General features: G+C 56.0%; 1 protein-coding gene across 6 annotated transcripts in view; it reads right to left on the reverse strand.

The window, feature by feature from the left end:
- Window positions 1–2,404: 2,404 nt before the first annotated feature.
- Window positions 2,405–19,969, reverse strand: part of USP20 (ubiquitin specific peptidase 20) — a 46,489-nt gene continuing 28,924 nt past the window's right edge. For all 6 annotated transcript variants that reach the window (XM_003822365.3, XM_055117117.2, XM_003822366.5 and 3 more), the window contains 17 exons: window positions 18,817–18,895; window positions 15,746–16,190; window positions 15,193–15,333; window positions 14,768–14,883; window positions 14,349–14,521; window positions 13,644–13,738; window positions 10,684–10,717; window positions 10,455–10,500; window positions 9,443–9,623; window positions 9,244–9,370; window positions 8,720–8,889; window positions 8,558–8,639; window positions 7,992–8,100; window positions 5,800–5,902; window positions 4,593–4,664; window positions 3,948–4,124; window positions 2,405–3,770 (listed from right to left, as the gene is read on the reverse strand). In XM_003822365.3, the coding sequence (XP_003822413.2) occupies window positions 3,964–4,124; window positions 4,593–4,664; window positions 5,800–5,902; window positions 7,992–8,100; window positions 8,558–8,639; window positions 8,720–8,889; window positions 9,244–9,370; window positions 9,443–9,623; window positions 10,455–10,500; window positions 10,684–10,717; window positions 13,644–13,738; window positions 14,349–14,521; window positions 14,768–14,883; window positions 15,193–15,333; window positions 15,746–16,190; window positions 18,817–18,895 (2,134 nt within the window). In that variant the 3' untranslated portion in view covers window positions 2,405–3,770; window positions 3,948–3,963. The remainder of the gene's footprint in view (window positions 3,771–3,947; window positions 4,125–4,592; window positions 4,665–5,799; window positions 5,903–7,991; window positions 8,101–8,557; window positions 8,640–8,719; window positions 8,890–9,243; window positions 9,371–9,442; window positions 9,624–10,454; window positions 10,501–10,683; window positions 10,718–13,643; window positions 13,739–14,348; window positions 14,522–14,767; window positions 14,884–15,192; window positions 15,334–15,745; window positions 16,191–18,816; window positions 18,896–19,969) is intronic.

Below are 19,969 nucleotides of genomic sequence, written 5' to 3' on the forward strand. Positions count from 1 at the left end.
TCCTGTCCCTGCTCAGTAATCAAGCACAGACTTCAGATCTTGGCATCTCGGTCTGAACTCCTTAAAAGCCAGGTATTTTAAAGGAAACGTTTTAAGGCAAATTGGTACCTATTTCCAGCTCACCTTTCTGTAGTGCAAGAACTGTCTCCAAACCTCCTAAATAAATCTTCCAGACAAAACTCTTTCATTCTCATTTTCCATGTTCAATGTCAATCACGTGGATTGACACATATCTAACCTTCAAATGTGAACAAAGCCAAAAATATTGCTTAGAGATTCCCACATAAAGACAAAGGTTGCTTTTTCCTCTTCCGGGAACGCTGTCTACAGGCACTCAGCATGGCCCAGTTTCACAAACCGTCATAGGCTTTCCTAGAATACAGCCTCTAAACAGCACTAGGCCGGCCCGAACCCCTGGGAAGAGAATCGTTTACCTTTATACCAAGATTGGGAAACTGCCGAAGTCTGCACATGGCGTGGGCCTGGGCTGACTTCGAGGGGTTTGTGCTGTGAGACCTAAAGCTCCTATGAGACTGCCCCAAACCAAAAACATGTCAGCAAGCGGCCAGGCGTGGTGGCTCACGCCTGTAATCCCAGCACTTTGGGAGGCTGAGGCAGGCAGATCACGAGGTCATGAGATCGAGACCATCCTAGCTAACACCGTGAAACCCCGTCTCTACTAAAGATAAAAAAAATAAAAAATAAAATTAGCCAGGCGTCGTGGCACATGCCTGTAGACCCAGCTACTCCAGAGGCTGAGGCAGGAGAACTACTTGAACCCCAGGAGGCAGAGGTTGCAGTGAGTTGAGATTATACCACTGCACTCCAGCCTGGGCAACAGAGCGAGACTCTGTCTCAAAAAATAATAATAAAATGAAGCTTTTTTCAGGAAAAAAAAAAAAGGCGGGATGAGGGAACCACATGCAAAGAGCCACCTCTGGGGTCAGGCAAGGTGGCCGACTCCGGAGGGGCCCGGGGCTTTCCATGGAACTGGCAATGTGTCATCTTGGTTCCTTGTCACCGTGTTCTCCTTGCATATGCTGAAATGTTTCTGTACACTCGTATCTGATAGCAGTAGGGAAGCAGAACCCTAGGGGAGCCAGGGTGACATCATTTTGAGTTCGGCTCCACCTAAAACTAGCAAGGGAGGCCGGGCCCGGTGGCTCACACCTGTAATCCCAGCACTTTGAGAGGCCGAGGTAGGCAGATCGCTTGAGGTCAGGAGTTCGAGACCAGCCTGGCTAACATGGTGAAACCTTGTCTCTCCTAAAAATACAAAACTTAGCCAGGTGTGGTGACACACGCTTGTAATTCCAGCTACTTGGGAGGCTGAGGCAGGAGAATCACTTGAACCTGGGAGGCGGAGGTTGCTGTGAGCCGAGATCGCGCCACTGCACCCCAGCCTGAGCAACATAGCGAGCCTCCATCTCAAAAAACAAAAAATTAGGCACAGTCCAGGCCAGTCACAACCTAAGATGTTTACGTCTGAGGAAGCAGCTACATAACGCCTGCAAGGACAAACCCCTACGGTGGAGAAGGTTCAGATGCCGCACAACAGTGTGTGCTTGAAGATGACCACAGTGAGGCTTCCATGTGTTTATGCACTAAGATGCCAAGGATGGCTTTCTTTAAATCAACAGAGCGATCCACTGCGTCAGGCTGTCAGCCCATCTGACAGACACAGCGTAGCTTTTCTATAGCTAAGACCCCTACATAAGAGGAGTTGAAAACAGCGACGGGCATCCCTCCGCTTGCTTTCTGAGGACGCTCTACTCTATACCTGAGCAGCTTTCAGCAAACTCTTCTCAGTGAACTCTGCGACTCACCTTGAGTTTCTTCCTGCATGAGATCCAAGAACCGTCTCTAGGGGTCTGGATCGGAACCCCTTTTTCCTGCAACGATGGGATTTCACAAATAAATGTTGATAAGTTATATATAAAAATCTCAAGTTCTTCTCTCCCCCAAAATGAGACCCAACAAAAAACTCAAGACTACTGAACACCAGTATTGCTGAACGCCCAGGGCCAGTGTGCAAAGGGGAGGTAACCCCCTGCTCACGGCCACTCTGGAGCCGCCTGTCTGGGTGGCCGGAGGGAGACTAGCCTGTGGGATGTGCTGGCCTCAATCACTGGCCACATCTGGCCCTACTTCTCTGAGGCTGGGGCTGATTCCAGGAAAGGAGATGCCAATAGGCCTTTATAGCAGCTGGGTCCCCTCTTCTGCTCGCCTCCACAGCCTCCAGGTGGTCTCTGGTTTCAGAAAGCCACATGGAAAGCCCCCTCCTGGGCCTGGTGATCTGCAATGTGAGCCCCAGGGCTTGGCGGGCTGTCCCCGTGGCGGAGAGCCTCACCTTCCCTCCAGTAACAGAACTGCAGTGAAGGAGAGACGACAGTGTGGCCGTGGGAACGTTTATTCTGTGTTTATTCTGACATTTTGAACACAAACTAGACAGCACAGACATGGGGCCCGATCCCAGCCTGCACAGAAGCCTCTCTGCGTCGCGACAGTGCAGCGTGTGGCCTCTGGCTGCAGCGCCAGCTTTCAGAAGGCTGGGGCCAATGCCAGGGGAACCCCAGGCTCAGCAGGGAGGGAGCAGGATCTGGGACAGAAGATCCGAAAAGTGAGGCCTCAGGGCCTCTGCGGGACCCACCTGCTGGAATTTCCACCACCATCTGCTTCTACAAAGACTGATAGAAACAAAGACGCAGTAGTGTGGGGGGTCTGGTCCCAGAGCCCCTTCCCCACCCACGCCCCGTCTGCTTTGACCCTGATGATGGCCGCACCTCGCCCTGGCGGTTTCTCCAGGGGCTTTGGTGCCTTGCTGTGCTCAGTGGCTCCCTCCACTCAGCATCCAGAGGCTGCTTCCCAGGATCCACCTGAGCGCTGCACCCTGCACAGCCCCCACATGCCTCCAGGCGGGCTCCGCACTGCTGCTGCTGGGACGAAGGGAAAGTCTGTCTTCTTTAGCATCAGCTCGGGAAGCTGCCTTTGCAGCAAATGGCCAAGCTGTGAGGTATCCCTGTTTCATCATCTGGTTCCCTGGTGGGGGCTCAGCAAATTTCCCATGAAGATGAACTGCTGAACTTCGAGGCAAATTACAGCCAATCCAGGGGGCAGGCTCAGCAGGACGCGGTGTGGGGGACCAGCTGCCTCCAGAAACATCCCCCACTGGCAGAAATCCAACCTCCTCCTGGTGTTCCAATCAGCAATGAGTCCAGAGTCTTCAGTCTGCAGGAGAAGTGCTGAGAGCAGCCCGGGACTTCAGAGCCTTCCTGGTGACGCCCAGGAGATGCAGAGGTGCGGCGGGACCACCAGGGAGGACCTGTGAGCTCCTCACTGGCCAGGGCTTCTGGCTGCGCTCACCGGCCCTGAGCAGCTCCCTCCAAGTCTTCGGGGGTCCGGGCCAATAGCACAGTGGAGACGCCGTGAAGCAGCAGCTACTCCCTGACTCTGGCCCAGGCCGCAGCCTCTGTCTGACAGGGGTAGCATCGGGCTCCAGGGACAAAGCTGGGCCGAGCTAGCAAGAGGACAGTTGTGGGGGACACAACGATGACAGTGACTGGCAGAGGCACTGCCAGGACAAAGACCCAAATTAACGTCACAGAGTCTTGGTCGTTTCAACAAGCCTGAAGTGCATATATTTTCTAGTTGCAGCGTTACTCACTGCGAACCAAACCAACTTTTCTGCCTCTTTACACGGCGGGGTTCTGCAGCAGCCCGGCCTCTCTTCTGGGCACAAACACGCCTTCCGCGGGGTGGGGCACGTGGGGCTGTGGGGACACGGGCACTCAGCAGTGGGGCCGGGCCATGTCCAGGGCCCTCCCACAGCCTCCAGGAAGGTGCTTTCAGGGACCTGCTCTTTGGATGTTCAAAAGGACATGTGAGGGTCTCTGGAGAGTGAGGAGAGGACCCAGAGTGCCATGGAGGGACCAGCCGGGGCGACTTACAGACGAGCCCAGCAGATCACACAGCCCGCGTCTCGGCTTCGATCTTCTGCTCCCCGTGCAGGCTCTCTGGGCTCAGCGGCTGCGCCACGCTCTGGCGGATGGCAATCTCGGGGCCACCTCCATACAGGCTGTTCAGGTAGGTCCAGGTCTCCTCCGAAATCTGCCCGTAGTCAGCTCCTGCAGGGCACGAGAGGCACCCCTAGGCTCACCTTTGCCTCCTCAAGGAAGCCACCAGCCTGGGCAGTGGGGGCTCCGCAGGGCCAGGCCCCGAAGCGGGAAGATGGCAATCAGGGCTTCTATGCAAAGCTGTCAGATGGAAACCAGGATTTCCCAGAGGAATGTCCATCCCGCTAAGGGCCCCGGATAACACATCTCTGGCTGTGTCCCTTGTTCCTGGGGGTGGGGCTGACATAAACAGCAGGGTGGGCAAGGCCAGCAGCAGGCAGAGGGGTGGGACCTGGAGGACACAAGCAGAGACCAAGCCCCTTGGGCCATCTCTCAGCCGCCTGGGTCTGGACTCAGGTGGACGTCTCAGCCTGACTCTAAGACAGGTGGTAAGGGGGCTCCTGGAAGGACGGGACTGGGCAGCAGCCTGGCAGCCAGGAAGGGCAGAGAGGAGCCTGGCTGACCCCGGGGGGAACTCACCCTGCTTCAGCTGGATGTGGCCGCTTCCTTTGACCTGTGCAATCCTGCTGTTGTCAATGGGCCCGGGGGGCTCTGCAACAGACACAGTGGGCTCGGGTTCAGCCCCTGCCATGCCCTCCACCCTCCACAGCAGCAGAGCCATCCCAAGTGGGGCCGCCCCAGGCCTGGGGGTCAGCGTGAAGTCTCTAATGGATGAGGTGCCTGAGCCACCCAATGCTCCTCTGTGGCAGTCTGAGGACCCAGCAGAGGGAATTTCCAGGACACACGAGATGGTCTCAGACTCTGTGCTGGCCGCAGGAGCTGCGGTGGGTGGCCCAAGCCCTTATCTCTGCTGGCAGCTGCCGCTCACCATGCCCCTTCCCCTCTGCCCAGCTATCTCATTTAGCCTCGGCAACCACAGGACAAGACAGAGGTTTACAGAGACAGAGCCGAGGCCTGGGCAGGTGAAGTAACCACTCAGGTCATAGCTGGTAGAAGGCAAGGCCAGCGTCCAGGCCAGGGCGAGGGCTCCGGAGCTACATTCTCAACCACAGCCATGCTGAAGGCCTTAGCCACCACCAGAGAGGCCTCACGGTGGCCCTGGCACCTTCCCCGACCAGCGGGATGGCAATGAGGCCTCCCTTCCCAAGCATAGGTGGGTGCTCATGCTCCACACCAAGGGTCCCGTGAGCAGAACCATGGGCTCTACCCACCCTGCCGGGCCCCGGAGCCACAGGTTGGATTCTGCTCCGAGGGCGCCCCAACCGAAATTTGTAATGCAGGTTTAATAGTTTAGAGCCTGTGGGCTTCCATGGCTTGGTTCTGCTGTTCTTCACTGGGGACTTGGGGGACCCTGGGAGCTTCCTTGTGATGGGGCCTGTCTCCACCTCTGTAAATCCAAGGAGTCAGATGACAAATCTGTCATTTCGGGCGACACACTCCCCTGAGGAAAGGGCCTTGCAGGAGGGCAGAGCAGCTTGCTTGGCATGGCAGGGAGTGGAGAAGGGGAGGGGGCGCAGAGCAGGAGCAGCTTCCTGCCTCTGGGTGGGGACAGTGATCCCCACTGGGGACTGGCAGAGCCCCATGCTCTCTGTTCACCCTGGATGGGTGGCACCCGGGGGCAGGCATGGGGCCTGCAGGAGCCCCTGTGTGCCACCCCTCCCCTGCCAGCATCCCATCTCCCAGGAGGCCCCCAGGGCAGGTAAGTGCCAGGTCCCCCTCAGCTCACCGTTTTCCTTCCCCTTGACAAACGCCTCCCACTCCCGGAACCACTGCATGCTGATGCAGTAGATGACGCCCGGCGACTCCTCGGCCTGGAAGGCCTTGTTCAACTGGCAGGCGGGCAGGGACGGGAGGAGACAGAGGGCAGGTCAGTCTCTATTTACCTTCAGCAAGGATTTCCCAAATGCCCCTGCCCCAGTCCCTCACCCAAGAGTCTTACAAAAACACCAGATACTCAAGGTGAGAAATCAAACCCCCAGACAAGCTCAAACAAAATGAACACACCCATCGCTCAGAGAGGACGGTGGTAACATTTTGTGGGTCTCTTCAATAACTGTTTGACCCAACTGAGACCACAAGGGAGATTCTACTTTTTGAGAAGGAGTCTCACTCTGTCACCCAGGCTGGAGTGCAGTGGCGCGATCTCGGCTTACTGCAACCTCTGCCTCCCAGGTTCAAGCGATTCTCCCACCTCAGCCTCTTGAGTAGCTGGGATTACAGGTGTGTGCCACCACCTGGCTACTTTTTGTGTTTTTAGTAGAGATGGGGTTTCGCCATGTTGGCCAGGCTGGTCTTGAACTCCTGACCTCAGGTGATCCGCCCACCTCGACCTCTCAAAAGTGCTGGGATTACAGGCATGAACCACTGCGCCCGGCCTGGGAGATGCTAATTTTCTCCGGTTGAATAGAATGTGCCTATCTGCTCAGAGAGGCAGCTCTCCTTCTGACAGGAGCATTTTCTTTTTCGAGATGGGGGGTGGTCTCACTCTGTGCCCAGGCGGGAGTGCAGCGGCACAATCATGGCTCACTGCAGCCTTGACCTCCTGGGCTCAAGTGATCCTCCCACCTCAGCCTCCTGAGTAGGTTGGACCACAGGTGCATACCACTAGGCCCAGCCCTGACAGTCTCTTTTTTGTTTGTGTTCTGAGACAGGGTCTCACTCTATTGCCCAGGCTGGGGTGCAGCGGCATGATCACGGCTCACTGCAGCCTCAACCTCCCAGGCTTAGGTGATCCTCCCAACTCACTCAGCCCTCCAGGTAGCGGGGACTACAGGTACACATCACCATGCCTGGCTAATTTTTGTATTGTTTGTAGAGATGGGGTTTCGCCATGTTGGCCAGGTTGGTCTTGAACTCCTGGGCTCAAGTGATCCACCTGCCTCGGCCTCCCAAAGTGCTGGGATCACAGGCGTGAGCCACCATGCCCAGGCAGCAGAATCATTTCCTAATGGCCAAAAAGCACGGGCGTCCCTCAGTGTCTCTCACCAGGCCCTCCCTGTGAGTGGAACACGTCCTAACCCTGTTAGAAGTAGCGTGGCAGGGAGGGAGTGTGCCAGCAGCCTCGCCTGCACTCAGCTCCCTCACAGAAGTCCCTCTTCTAAACACAATCACACTTGAGTCCTGGTTTGCACCTTGGTTTTCACTTCCTGCTTTATCTTGGGCAGTCTGTAGAGCCCAGTGGTTCTCACCCAGGGCAGGGAGGGTACTCTGCACCCCAGGGGACCCTTGGCAATCTCTGGAGGTCATTTTGGTTGTCACTAGCACTAGTGGGTAGAGGCCAAGAATGCTGCTAAACATCCTACAATGCATAGGACGGCCCCACAATAAAGAATGATTCAGCCCAAAATAACACAGCCAAGGCTGAGAATGGGATCCATCTAATGGTTCTTTAAGCTCAACAGCACCCGGGCGATGAGGCTTCACTTACTCAAGCCAACCCTCCCACCAGGAAAAGCCCTCCTAGACACCTGGCCATCTAGTTCCCCGCAGAAGACTCCTTTCTTTTCTTTTTCTTTTTTTTTTTTTTGAGATGGAGTCTTACTCGGTTGCCCAGGCTGGAGCGCAGTGGCACAATCTCAGCTCACTGAAACCTCCGCCTCCCAGGTTCAAGCGATTATCCTGCCTCAGCCTCCCAAGTAGCTGGGATTACAGGCACCCGCCACCATGCCCAGCTAATTTTTGTATTTTTAGTAGAGATGGGGTTTCGCCATGTTGGCCAGGCTGGTTTCAAACTCCTGACCTCAAGTGATCTGTTCGTCTCAGCCTCCCAAAGTGCTGGGATTACAGGTGTGAGCCACCATGCCCAGCCTCAAAAGACTGCTTTCAAACTTGCTCAGGGACTGCACAGGATTCTTCTGTCCCCAAGTCCACAGCTGCCCCAGGCAGAGGCTGGCAGAGCCGCCCCCTCGCCACACGCACCTTGATGAAGGTGTCGATCTCGATCCTCCTGCGCTTGGCCAGTGCCTCGATCTCCACCTGGCAGATGGAGCACACGTACAGGTGGTTCACGGCGGGGCCACCCCCGAATCTGTGCCCAGGGTGGGAGAGAGAGACACGGCCTGAGTGGGGTACCAGGGAGGGGAGAGTGATCACTGCCTTCCACTTCCCCCTCAAGCCATCAGTGCCCCCTCAGCGCTGTCGCAGGCCTGCATGCACCTCTGTGTGAGCACCACAGAGCCTGCAACGGAGCAGCGCGCCCACAGCCCAAGGGAGGTCCTGCTTCAAGGCTGAAGGGCAGATGGCCAACACACTCAGCTGTGCTTCAGCCAGTTTCCTGTCCCTTGCCGCTGGAAGGATCCAAGCGGATTCCCACAAACGACATGTGTCATTCTCCATGAGACAAGTGAAGGCGGCTCTGTGTTGCCCGCGTGGAGGCCAGAGTGTGGTGTGGGGTCCTGGTGGCATTCCTTCCCTGCCCTCCCCTCTTTTCCTGCCCAGCTGGGCCCTGGACAGGACGGAGACAAGTTGGCCTCCCAGGCTCTCACCTGTTGTACAGGTGCTCCCAGACGTTCTGGGGCAGGATGACCACCAGGTCGTCGATGTAGTGGTATTTGTGGGGCGGGATGCCTGGGAAGAAGGTACAGGGAGCGAAGCTGTGGCTCGGCCCACCTGCCCACCCTGCTCTCCCACCACAGGGGGCGCCTCACCTCCGTGGGAGCAGAGGAAGGTCTGGTTGGTGATGGGGCCTGGCTCCGCGAAGGTGTTGAACTTGTTGAGCCACTCGCGGGACACGTAGAACCGCAGCAGGCTGGGCTCCCGCATGGCGGCCAGGGACACCACCTGCTGTCGCTCCCGCACGGCCTCCTCGCTGCTCTTCCTGTGGGGTGAGGAGGGGGCGAGAAGCTGTGCCTGACGGCTGCCACCTTCAGACACATGCAGGGCCCCCATCCCAGTGCACCTCGGGCTACCGGCCCTGTCCACCACCTCCTGGGTCCCTCAGGGGTCCTGGACATGTGAGCAGCCCCCTGTGCCGCCGGCCAGGGCCCTGGAGAAGGCTCCAAGCTGCCTTCCTGGGTTCCCTACAGCAGCCAGAGGGCTGTTTCTTAACAATCCAAGTCCTTACTTCCCTGGCTTAATCCAGGCGCTGTCCCCTACACACACCCAGAAGGCCCACGGGTCCCAGGGGACGGGGATGGTGAGGTTCGTCCACCAGGCCCGGCCTGGCGCCCACCTGTAGAAGAGTACGTAGCCCTCGGCGTTCTGCACCACTGTCTCGTGGACTTCTGTGACGTACTGGTCATCAAACTCGTACCACTGCCCATTGATCACGTTCTGGCAGTAGGCGATGTAGTGCCCACCTGCGGCGGCAGAGCAGACGGGTCACAGGGATCCTAGCGGATGGGGACGGCAGGGGAGGGGACATGACTCACTGCCTGCCGTGCCGTGGTGGCAGATGACCGAGAGGAGGTCGTAGGTGGTGATCTGGGATGTGCACTCCTTGGCAAGGAAGGGGCGCAGGTCGAGCCCCTCGAGGGGGAAGGAGACGTGGCTGTTGATCTTGAATGAGTACATCACCTCGTGCCGAAAGCGCTTTAGGTGAATGCACAGGATCTGCGGGGACAGAGAGAGCGCCGGTCATCTAGGAAGAAATGACGCGGACCCTCGCAGCCTTGCCCACGGGCCCAGGACAGCTGATGGGATCATGCAAGCTGACTCCATTGGAACAAATCCAAGAGTTCCACGTGGGGGCCAGACTGGGCTCGCTCTAAGTCACACAGATCACTCCCAGCTCCACTGCTAAGAACTGGACCCCAAGAGCTGCAATGAGCCATCAAGTTTACCAGTTCTGTCGGCACTGCCTTTGAGAAGCCACAAAGCCTCCCCGAGCCACCACAGCCCCATCCTGGGCCCCCTCTGCCAGGGCCCTCTCCTCTTTGCTCCAGCCACACGTGCCTTCCTTGGTGCGGACAAGCCTGCTTCTGCACTGGGGTTTTGTCTGTTCCTTCTGTGCCTTCCATCCACGACGCTGACACCAGCCTACACCCTCCAGGCCTCACTCAGATGTCACTCCTCAGAAAGACCCCTGGCAACAGCCCCGGCTGGGCCAGCTCTCCTCCCGCCACTCTGCAGCTGGCAGGAGCCATAGCTGTCTCACTGGGGGTGGTAACCCAGTGTCCCACACACCTGCCTCCCATTGGGCCCTCACACAACATGTTAGACAACATGTGCTGAGGCTACCGAGAGAGGGCACCAAGTCACAGTCGGAAAAATGTGCCCCCTGCCAACCCTTCCCAGAGGTTTCTCAGCCAAAGCTATGGAGTCTCCACGGCCCCTGCAGCACAGAAGTGCCCGAGCAGTGGAGCGGGCTCAGCCCCTGCCTGGTGTGTGCTGGTGTGCATCCCGAGATAGCTGAGGAGGAGGCTGCCGAGGCCGCCGGCTCACCTCGGGCAACCGCAGGACTTTGCAGTACTTCACTCCGTTCCGCAGCCTGGGGAGGAAGCACGAGCCAGCATCAGTGTCCGGCATCAGGGCCAGGGGCCAGGGGAGCAGCCCTCCACCCGGCTCCCTTCTGGGAAGGCAGGATTGTGGGGGGCTCTCTGCAGGAACCCAAGGGGAATATGTAGGGCACAGAAACAGCAGTTAGGGAAAAGGTGGTGGAAGGCTCACTTACTTCTTACACCGCTCACAGCTGTACATGTTGTCACCTAGGGCAGTAAAACAAAGGGTCAGAGGTTAGCAAGGATGCAAAATGAGGGAGCAAAAAAAAGTGATTATAATGATTTCTGCTTAAGAAATAAAACCTGGCCGGGCATGGTGGCTCATGCGTGTAATCCTAGCACTTTGGGAGGCCGAGGCGGGCGGATCCCCTGAGGTCAGGAGTTCGAGGCCAGCCTGGCCAACATGGCGAAACCCCATCTCTACTAAAAATACAAAAATTAGCTGGACGTGGTGGTGCGTGCCTGTAATCCCAGCTACTCAGGAGGCTGAGGTAGGAGAATCGCTCGAACCTGGGGGGCTCAGGGCAGAGGCTGCACTGAGCTGATGCCACTGCACTCCAGCCTGGGCGACAGAGTAAAACTCCATCTCAAAAAAAAAATAAGAAGAAGAAGAAAAAGAAAAAGAAATAAAACCTGAGAGGTACTGGAGGGAGGGAAGGTCCTGGCTGGGCCCCACAGCCAGAATCCATACAAGGGAGAAATGGATATATTTGACCCTAGAAATACTTCAACATCTGTAAGATACCACCAAAAGCAAAATTAAAAGGCAAAAGGCAAAATGGAGGTGGGGGGGAAGTGCAACATTAATTACAGAAAATGTATTTGAAACAATTTTTTTGAGATAGGGTCTTGCTATGTTGCCCAGGCTGGTCCCGAACTCCTAGGCTTAGGGGACCCTCAGCCTCCAGAGTAGCTGGGATCACAGGTACATGCCACCATGACCGGCTTAAAATCTTAATGTATAGTTTCCCCCTCCATGCACACTGTGAAAATTAAGTCAAAATGGGATCAAAGATCTCAATATAAGACCTAAAACTATAAAACTTTTAGGAGAAAAATAGGAAAAAAGCTTCATGACATTGGATCTGGTGATGATCTCTGAAACACAACACCAAAGGTGCAGGCAACCAAAGCAAAAGACACAAACCACAGAATGAAACGCACCCTACAGGATGGGAGGACAGGGTTATAAGTCACGTATCTGGACACATAAAGAACTCCTCTAACTAACGAGGCCGGCGCCGTGGCTCACACCTGTAATCCCAGCACTTTGGGAGGCCAAGGCAGCAAATCCATTTGAGGTCAGGAGTTCAAGACCAACCTGGCCAACATGGCAAAACCCCATCTCTACTAACAATACAAAAATTAGCCAGGTGTGGTGGCACGTGCCTATAATCCCAGCTACTCGGGAGGCTGAGATGGGAGGACTGCTTGCACCCAGGAGGTGGAGGCTGCAGTGACCAAGATCATGCCATTGCACTCCAGCCTGGGTGACAAAGTGAGACTCTGTCTCAAGAAAAAAAAGAATCCCTATAACAAGCAACAAAAAACAAAATAGGCAAAAGACTCACATAGATGTTTTTCCAAACACTTACAAATGGCCAACAAGCATATGAAAAGACACTTAACATCACTATCATTAGGAAATGCAAATCAAAACCACAATGAGGCTGGGTGCGGTGGCTCGCGCCTGTAATCCCAGCACTTTGGGAGACCAAGGCAGGCGGATCACCTGAGGTCAGGAGTTCAAGACCAGCCTGGCCAACATGGTGAAACCCATTCTACTAAAAATACAAAAATTAGCCGGCCGTGGTGGCACGTGCCTGTAATCCCAGCTACTCAGGAGGCTGAGGCAGGAGAATCGCTTAAACCCAGGAGGCGGAGGTTGCAATAAGCCGAGATCATGCCATTGCACTCCAGCCTGGGCGTCAAGAGAGAGAATCCATCTCAAAAATAAAACAAAACAAAACAAAAAAACGCACAATGAGATACCACCTCATACCCATGAGGTTGACTCCCATCAAAAAAGTAAACAAAATGAGTGTGGACGACGATGTGGAGAAACTGGAACTCTTGTGCGTCACTGGTGGGAATGTGAAATGGGGTGGCCACTGTGGAACCCAGTACAGTGGCTCCTCGAGAAATTAAAAATAGGCATAGACCCAAAGGGATGAAAGAAGAGAGGTGTGCACACCCACGGTCAGAGCAGCATTCCTCACAATAGCTAACAGGGAAGCGGCCTGAGTGTCCACTGATGGATGAACGAATAAGCAGAAAGGCCCCAGCCATCCACACAATGGAACAATAAATAACCAGCATACAAAAGGCAGGGCATTCTGACGCACGCTGCAACGTGGATGAACCCTAAGGACGTTATGCTCAGTAAAAGCCGTCAGTCACAAAATGGCAAGTACTGTATAATTCCACTTCTATGAGGCCTTTAGAGTAGTCACATTCACAGACTTGAATGTGGAGGTTGCCAGGGGCTGGGAGGTGGGAGTAGGGAGCTGTTTCACGGATACTGAGTTTCAGGTTTGCAAGATGGAAAAGTTCTGGAAATGAATGGGGAGGATGGCTGCGTGACCATGTGCATGTATTTAACACTACTCGACTGTGCACTTTCTGTTAAAAATAGCATTTACAATGGTTATGGTGGTAAATTTTACATTTTGTGTATTTTATCGCAATTGAAAATTGGAAATAAAAAAAAAAAGAGAGAGTTTTCCCAAAGGTTTAGATGCCAAATAGCCAACGGAGAAAAAGAACAAGAACAGGAATGGGCAATGTTTAAATAAATACATAGAGAGTGTATATTTAACAAAAAATGTAGAAACTCATCAGTAATCAAGGAAATGAAAAATTAACATACATCATTTTTGCCCACCAAATTGGTAAAAATAAAAATAAGTAAACACTCAAGAGCTGCAAGATGATGGGGTTGGGATAGCATGTGGCCCTGGTCCAGCGTGGCTGGCAGTGGGCATGGGTATCTGATGGGATCAACCTTGGAAGCCAAGTCTAGCCTGGCTGTGCATCCCACAAGCCCTGGGCTGCATGCTGGCCTGCTGGGGTCTGCACACCCCCGTCCCCACAACCCTCCACCTCCCCGACCCTTGCCAGCCAGGCCCCTCACCCTTTAACTCATCAGCGGCAAAGAAGGCAGCAAGGCAGTCTTCCAGGGTGACGACAGGCCCCCAAAACCAGCTGGGGGTACAGGATACCACAAACCTACAGACAGAAAAGGAGTGCAGGGGTGCTGCCAGGGCCTGGGCAAGAACAGGAGCTGAAGGGACTCTGGCTGAGGTCTGTCAGGCCTGAGCCGCAGAAGGACCCTGAAGGCCCAGAGAAGCAGCCGGGCACGGCGGGTCAGGGCAGAGGCCTGGAGCCAGACACGTCCGTGTCCTGGGCCGAGTGACATCATCTCTCCGCAAGCCTGGCCTCCTTCATCTGTGTTGCGGCCATGATCATGCTACCCCCTCCCTGGGGTCGTGCGGGTCTCTGGCCTCAGGCAGGAAGAGGCAGCCCTGGGAAAGCTGCTGCCCTTCCCGCCAACCAGGCCTGTGTCCTGCTGCTGCCCTCCCTTCAACCTGCCACGTGGTCACCTCCCTGCTGTCCATCGCCCTCCAGCTCCAAGGGACTATCCAATCCTGGCCACTTCAAAGTAGCCAAGAAATCCCCTGCATATTAAGCCAACTCCTCTGCAGGCTTCGGCCCCCAGCTCCTCCCAGGACCTCCCTGGTTCCCCAAATGCATGGACTTCACTGTGTACTGTCTCCCGCCCAGGAAAACCAGGACAGGGCCCAGCCCGTGTCGCCCAGTAGTGGCAAGGTGGGCGCACCGTCGGATGTACTCCACAATGAAGGCCAGCCAGCCCTGGGCGGCATAGCTGTCCCCACAGGCGCCTGGCTTGGCCGGCACATTCTGGTAGATGGCTGAATGGAGCTTGGCCAGGTCCTCCTTGCCAGGAATGGGCAGTGATAAGTCCTGGAATGTTTCCACTGTGGTGGATACCTGTGGGGTTGAAGGTCAGTCTGCTGCCCATCCTCTGGCAATGTCTGCATCCCAAACCCCAAGCAGCAGGTGAGGGGCAGAGGGACTACTCCCCAGGCCATAGACAGGGGATCCACGCAGGCAGGGCCCTCCCCTGGATAAAAGCAGGGAGCACCCGTGGAGAGCCCACCCTGCACCCAGTCAGGGTAAGAGCTGCTGAGGCCACTGGCAGCCTGGCCCAGCTCCCCCCATCCCTGGGGCACCCACCCGGTCACAGGTGAGACACTGCACGAGGCTGAGAATGGAGCCGTCAAAGATGTCTGAGATGACGCTGCGGTAGCGCTGCTCCTTCCGCCTCCGGCTGCCAGCACTCAATACCTGGGCTGGGGACACAGCACAGGACTAGCCCAGCCTCCACCTGCCTGGCCGCGGCGAGGTGCGGGCCCTGGGGCTTCCTTTCACAGGATGTGGAGTGACATCCGTGAGTCACATGACTGGGTAAGCAATTCACCATCTCATGCCTCTGTGTCTTCCTCTGCAAAACGTGGCTCCCACACTGGTGTCTCAGGGGTGCACCTGAGAGGAGCCCATAGCCCTGCCCTCCGCCACACGGGGCCATGAGAAAGGCAGCTACGGGCGTAATCTGTACTCCCAGCCTCAAGCTGACCCACCTTCCCCTGTGCCCCCCGAACCTTTCTTGAGCACGTACGACGGTGCCATCCTCACGGGGCTTGCACGAGGGGGGCTGCTAGACAGCTTGGCATGGCCCTCGTGGTGGTGGACGGGGCTGCAGGGGCGAGAGGAGCTGCGTAGGTGAGCATCATTGTCCGGCTCTGGGGGCAGAGAGGGTACCATGCTGGGCCAGGGCAGCCAGGCCAGCTCCACGAGTGAGCAGGAAGATGACCTGCCAGCCCCTCCTAAAGGGACGAAAGCCTGACCCTAATGTGTCTCCTCTGTCATGTGCCCACTCCTGGCCCCAGCACACAGGCCGGAGCAGACCTGTCCAATCCATGTCTGGCTGGAAGGCTCAGGGCTCTGGGAGAGGGCTCTGAATTGGGCTCCAGCATTATGAGCTAGGGGACCCTGGGCACATCACTGAGCCCCCCCGGAGGCTGACTTCCCCACTGTCATTCGGGTCTAGTGAAGAACCTGTCCCCCGGGGGCTACTGCAGGTCGGCGCTCAGCACCCGGTAGGTACTGGGCCATAGGCTGAGGTTCCTCCCGCAGTCCCTGGCCAGCTGATACCTGGCGTCCGGCAGGGGCTGGAGGACCGTGGTGACGGGGGCTGGGCCTCCGCGGGCTGGTCGTCAAGGGCAGCCATGGCAGTGTCCACATCAGCGTCCTCGTCCACTTGCTCCGAATTTGTGCGCTGCTGGCCCCAGGAGAACTTGCGGTCCTTCATCCGCTCCTTCTCAGAGATGGCTCGGCCCGCCTCATCTGCGATCAGCAGCTCCGTCTCGGCCTGCGAGCTGCCCCCGCCACGCCCCTGCCCGTCACCCTCACCCCGGTCACTGCTCGAGTCACAGGACAAGAACTCATCTTCTGATGGGCTCCGGTCACCCTCCCGTTTCTCATCCGTGTCACTCGAATCTGAGTCCCGAGGCTCCGTCAGCGCCACCGTGGCCACCACCGGCTCCTTGAGCTCCTCGTGCAGCTGGTCCATCAGGCAGCGAAGGAACTCTTGGGTGTCCTAGAACCAGGGGCTGCATCAACAGGGCTCCCCTGGAGGCAGGAGGAACCAGCCTCCAGCGCCCTGTGGCTGATGAGAGCGCCAGCCTCCATCTAGGAGGACCTCATGGGCGCCCCCTGCAGAAGAGTTGCTCACCCCCACAGCGGCCTCCCATGGCAGTCTGTCCTAACCCCATTCTTCTGAGGATAACAGTGAGGATTGGAGAGGCTAAAGGACACCTACCAGGACACACAGCTAGAAAGTGTCAGAGCCAGGTATGCACCTGGGTCCATGCAACTCCCCGGCTCCGGCTCTGAATCTCCTGCCTCTGCTGCAAGCTCAGCACGGGAGGGACAGAGAGGCAGTACCACATTAAGCCCGAGCCACCTTTCTCCCTACAGATGAGACCAGTGGAGGTGGGCAGGGAGGTGGCGGAAGGATGAGGGAGTGTGATGCCAAAAGAGGACTCACCTGAGTCCTGCCCCAAGCCATGCTACCCACAGGCCAGACCGCCTGCATGCTCTACCCTTCCTCTGGCTCCCCCTGCTCCCTCAGTCCTTGTGCCAGCCCCCACATACCCTCACTGCCTGCTCTCACCTTCCCACAGACCTGGGCATGACTCAGTCTAAGCTGCCCCTGCAGGCTGCCTGGGTCTCAAATCCCAGCAATGACCATTTTGTCCTGACCACTCTGTGACTGGGCCACCAGCACAGCAGGAAGCCAAGGCAGCAGGGGCTCGGGCAGAGGCGCCCAGTGAGCCCCACTGAGATCTGTGTGCTCACACAAGGGGTGCACTGGGAGGTCAGAACGTGGTGGTGGCAGCAGACCCCAGCAGCTAGGGGGTGCTCGGGTGGTGCTGGGCATTGGAGAAGGACTTGGGTTCCAAGCCCAAATCAGCCCCAGCAGTCCCTGACCTGGATGTTAGAAGCAGCCCTCAGCCCAGGCTCTGATCCCCAGGAGGCAGGGGTCACATAGCAGCCAGAGCCAGCCTCATGTCACACATCTGGGAAGAGGATCCCGGCTCTCTCTGCTCATGTGCAGGGAAGGGAGGGCTCGGGAGGGACTCCCCAAGGCGAAGTGTCAGGCTCCAAGATCAGAGGAATGAACCACTAGGTTACGTTGCATCAGGGAGGGGACATGTGTCCTGTGGCAGGCACAATCAAAGGCCCTTTCAAGAAGAGGCTTTCAATCTGCCATCTACTTCTCTTTCTGGTTCTTCCTTTCAACAAAAGTACTACGTGTTCCTTGCCAAAATCTCAATCCATGCAGAAGCACGAAAGCGTCTTTTGGCCCTTAAGAGGCGCCCGCAGCTGCGTCTACAGTTCAGCCTCAGAAGTGTCCCCACACGATATCCTAAAACCACAGAAAGGGATGCTTCTGCCGGAGCCCAGATGGAGTCCTGCCGCAGTGCATGGCCCTCCGTAACGGCATCCTGACCCAGAGCTGAAAGCTGGCAGGGCGCCTTGCACAGAGTCAGGGTGGTGCTGTGCTGAGGGATGGGCTCAGGTAGGCCTGAATGCCATCTCTGCCAGGATGTGCTGTGTGACCTGGGTGAGGGGTAGAACCTCTCTGAGCCTCAGCTCTTTACCTGTAACGTGTGGGTGACAACAGTGCCCACTTTGTGAGAGTTCTATGAGGACTAAGTTGTGACCACTTAAATGGTGCTCAGTGAATTTTAGTCATTGTGCATGTTATCACTCCCCAAAAAGAGGTGTCCAGGCAGTGCTGAGCTTCTCAAGCAGGAGCCAAAGGCCCAGCAGCCTTCATCCTGGGACGGGACAGCAGGCAGGGGGTAAAGGAGGGCGGAAGTTGTCCCCACATGACTGCCACTCCGTCCATGGCGCTCATTTCAGGCAGCACAAGAGGTGACCCAGCCAGGTCCAGCTCTGCCTGCAGGCCTGGCATGAAAGCCCAGGCTGTGGGCCATCTGGGGCAGGAGGCTGGAGGGCAGGAGCCATCAGCCCGGGGCTGAGGTGTACGCGTGGCTGCACTCTTTGTCTTGGTCTCATTATTTTATAAAATAGAAAAATGTGATTGGTTTCAAAAGGGTTCTCTAGATTTAAAAAAAATTTTTAATCAAACTTTTTACTTTAATAAAAGTGAAATTTTGCCTGTGGTTTGGGGAAATGAAACCCTGTGTCATTTTGGGTGCAACGTGGAGGCCCTGCAGCAAGGTTGCCTGGGTTCAAATCTCCCCTCCGCCGGGTGCAGTGGCTCATGCCTATAATCACAGCACTTTGGGAGCCTGAGGTGGGACGACTGCTTGAGCCCGGGAGGTCGAGGGTGCAGTAAGCCATGACTGCACCACTGCACTCCAGCCTGGGTGACAGAGTGAGACCCTGTACCCACCCTCCCCCACAAAAAAAAGAATTCCCCTCCACCATTTACTAGCTGTGTGGCCTGTGCAAGTGGCTCGGCCCCTGAACCTCAGTCTGTCCATCTGTGAAGTGGGGTTAAATGTCAGCAGGTTGCTGGGAGGCTCCACTGTCCTCACACGTGTGAAGGGCTTAGGAGTGAGAGCCTGGTCCGTGAGACCTGCCAACCAGTGCTCAGCTGCCATTGCGATTTTCCACTCTGGTTTTGGCGTCAAAGTCAGGCCTGGTGGGTCATGGCCTTGGGTGTCCCCTGGGCAGCTCAGATGGCTTACCTGCTGGGCATAGCCTCGGAACATTGGGTTGACCAACTTGATCCCATGAGACAGACTGGTGGGGACCACGTAGCTTGGCCTGTAGGAAGCCCAAACCCATTAGTCCAGGTAGCCTGCCTTGAGCTGCTCATTCCCGAGAGAAGCAGGCAGCCAGCCCGTCAGGCTGGATCAGAGTGTGGCGTTTCCTGACATTTGGGGAGGGGCCTACTCAGCCAGGAGCCCCAAGAGGCTCACACATCTCTACAGACAAGAAGAAAATGTCAAGTCATAGCTGCCTCAATTAAGCAAAGAGCTCAAATAAAATAGCATCATTTCCTTCTGGTGCACAACAAACTCGCCTAAACATGATTTGTTTTCATTCTGAAACACTTACTGTGGTTTTCTCATTTCAAAAGTAAGACATGTTCATTATTGACAAATCTAAAATTTCAGAAAAGTACAAGAGAAAAACACCACCACCAATGGCACCAGATACTTACCATTAGATTTCTGGTTCTGTGAAACTACAGATGCATATACAAAAATACATACAGATACACATTTAAACTTGGCTTCTTACACAAGCAGAATTATATTGTACCATGCTGGGTTTTTTTTTTTTTTTTTTTTTTTTGGGACAGAGTCTTGCTCTGTTTCCCAGGCTAGAGTGCAGTGGCATGATCTTGGCTCGCTGCAACCTCCGCCTCCCGGGTTCAAGTGATTCTCCTGTCTCAGCCTCCCAAAGTGCTGGGAATACAGGTGCGCGCCACCACGCCCAGCTAATTTTTGTATTTTTAGTAGAGACGGGGTTTCACCACATTGGCCAGGCTGGTCTTGAACTCCTGACCTTGCGATCCACCCGCCTCGGCCTCCCAAAGTGCTGGGATTACAGGAGTGAGCCACTGCACCCAGACTTTTTTTTTTTTTTTTTTTTTGAGACAGGGTCTCACTCTGTCGCCCAGGCTGAAGTGCAATGGCATGATCAAGCTCACTGCAGCCTGCCTCAACCTCCTGGACTCAAGCGATCCTCCCACCTCAGCCTTCTGAGTAGCTGGAACCACAAGTGCACACACCACACTCAGCTAATTTTGTAGTTTTTGTAGAGGCGGGGTCTTGCTGTGTTGTCCAGGCCGGTCTCAAACTCCTAGGCTCAAATGATTCTCCTGCCTCGGCC

Source organism: Pan paniscus, chromosome 11 (assembly GCF_029289425.2).
Source record: "Pan paniscus chromosome 11, NHGRI_mPanPan1-v2.0_pri, whole genome shotgun sequence".
NCBI lineage: Eukaryota > Metazoa > Chordata > Mammalia > Primates > Hominidae > Pan > Pan paniscus.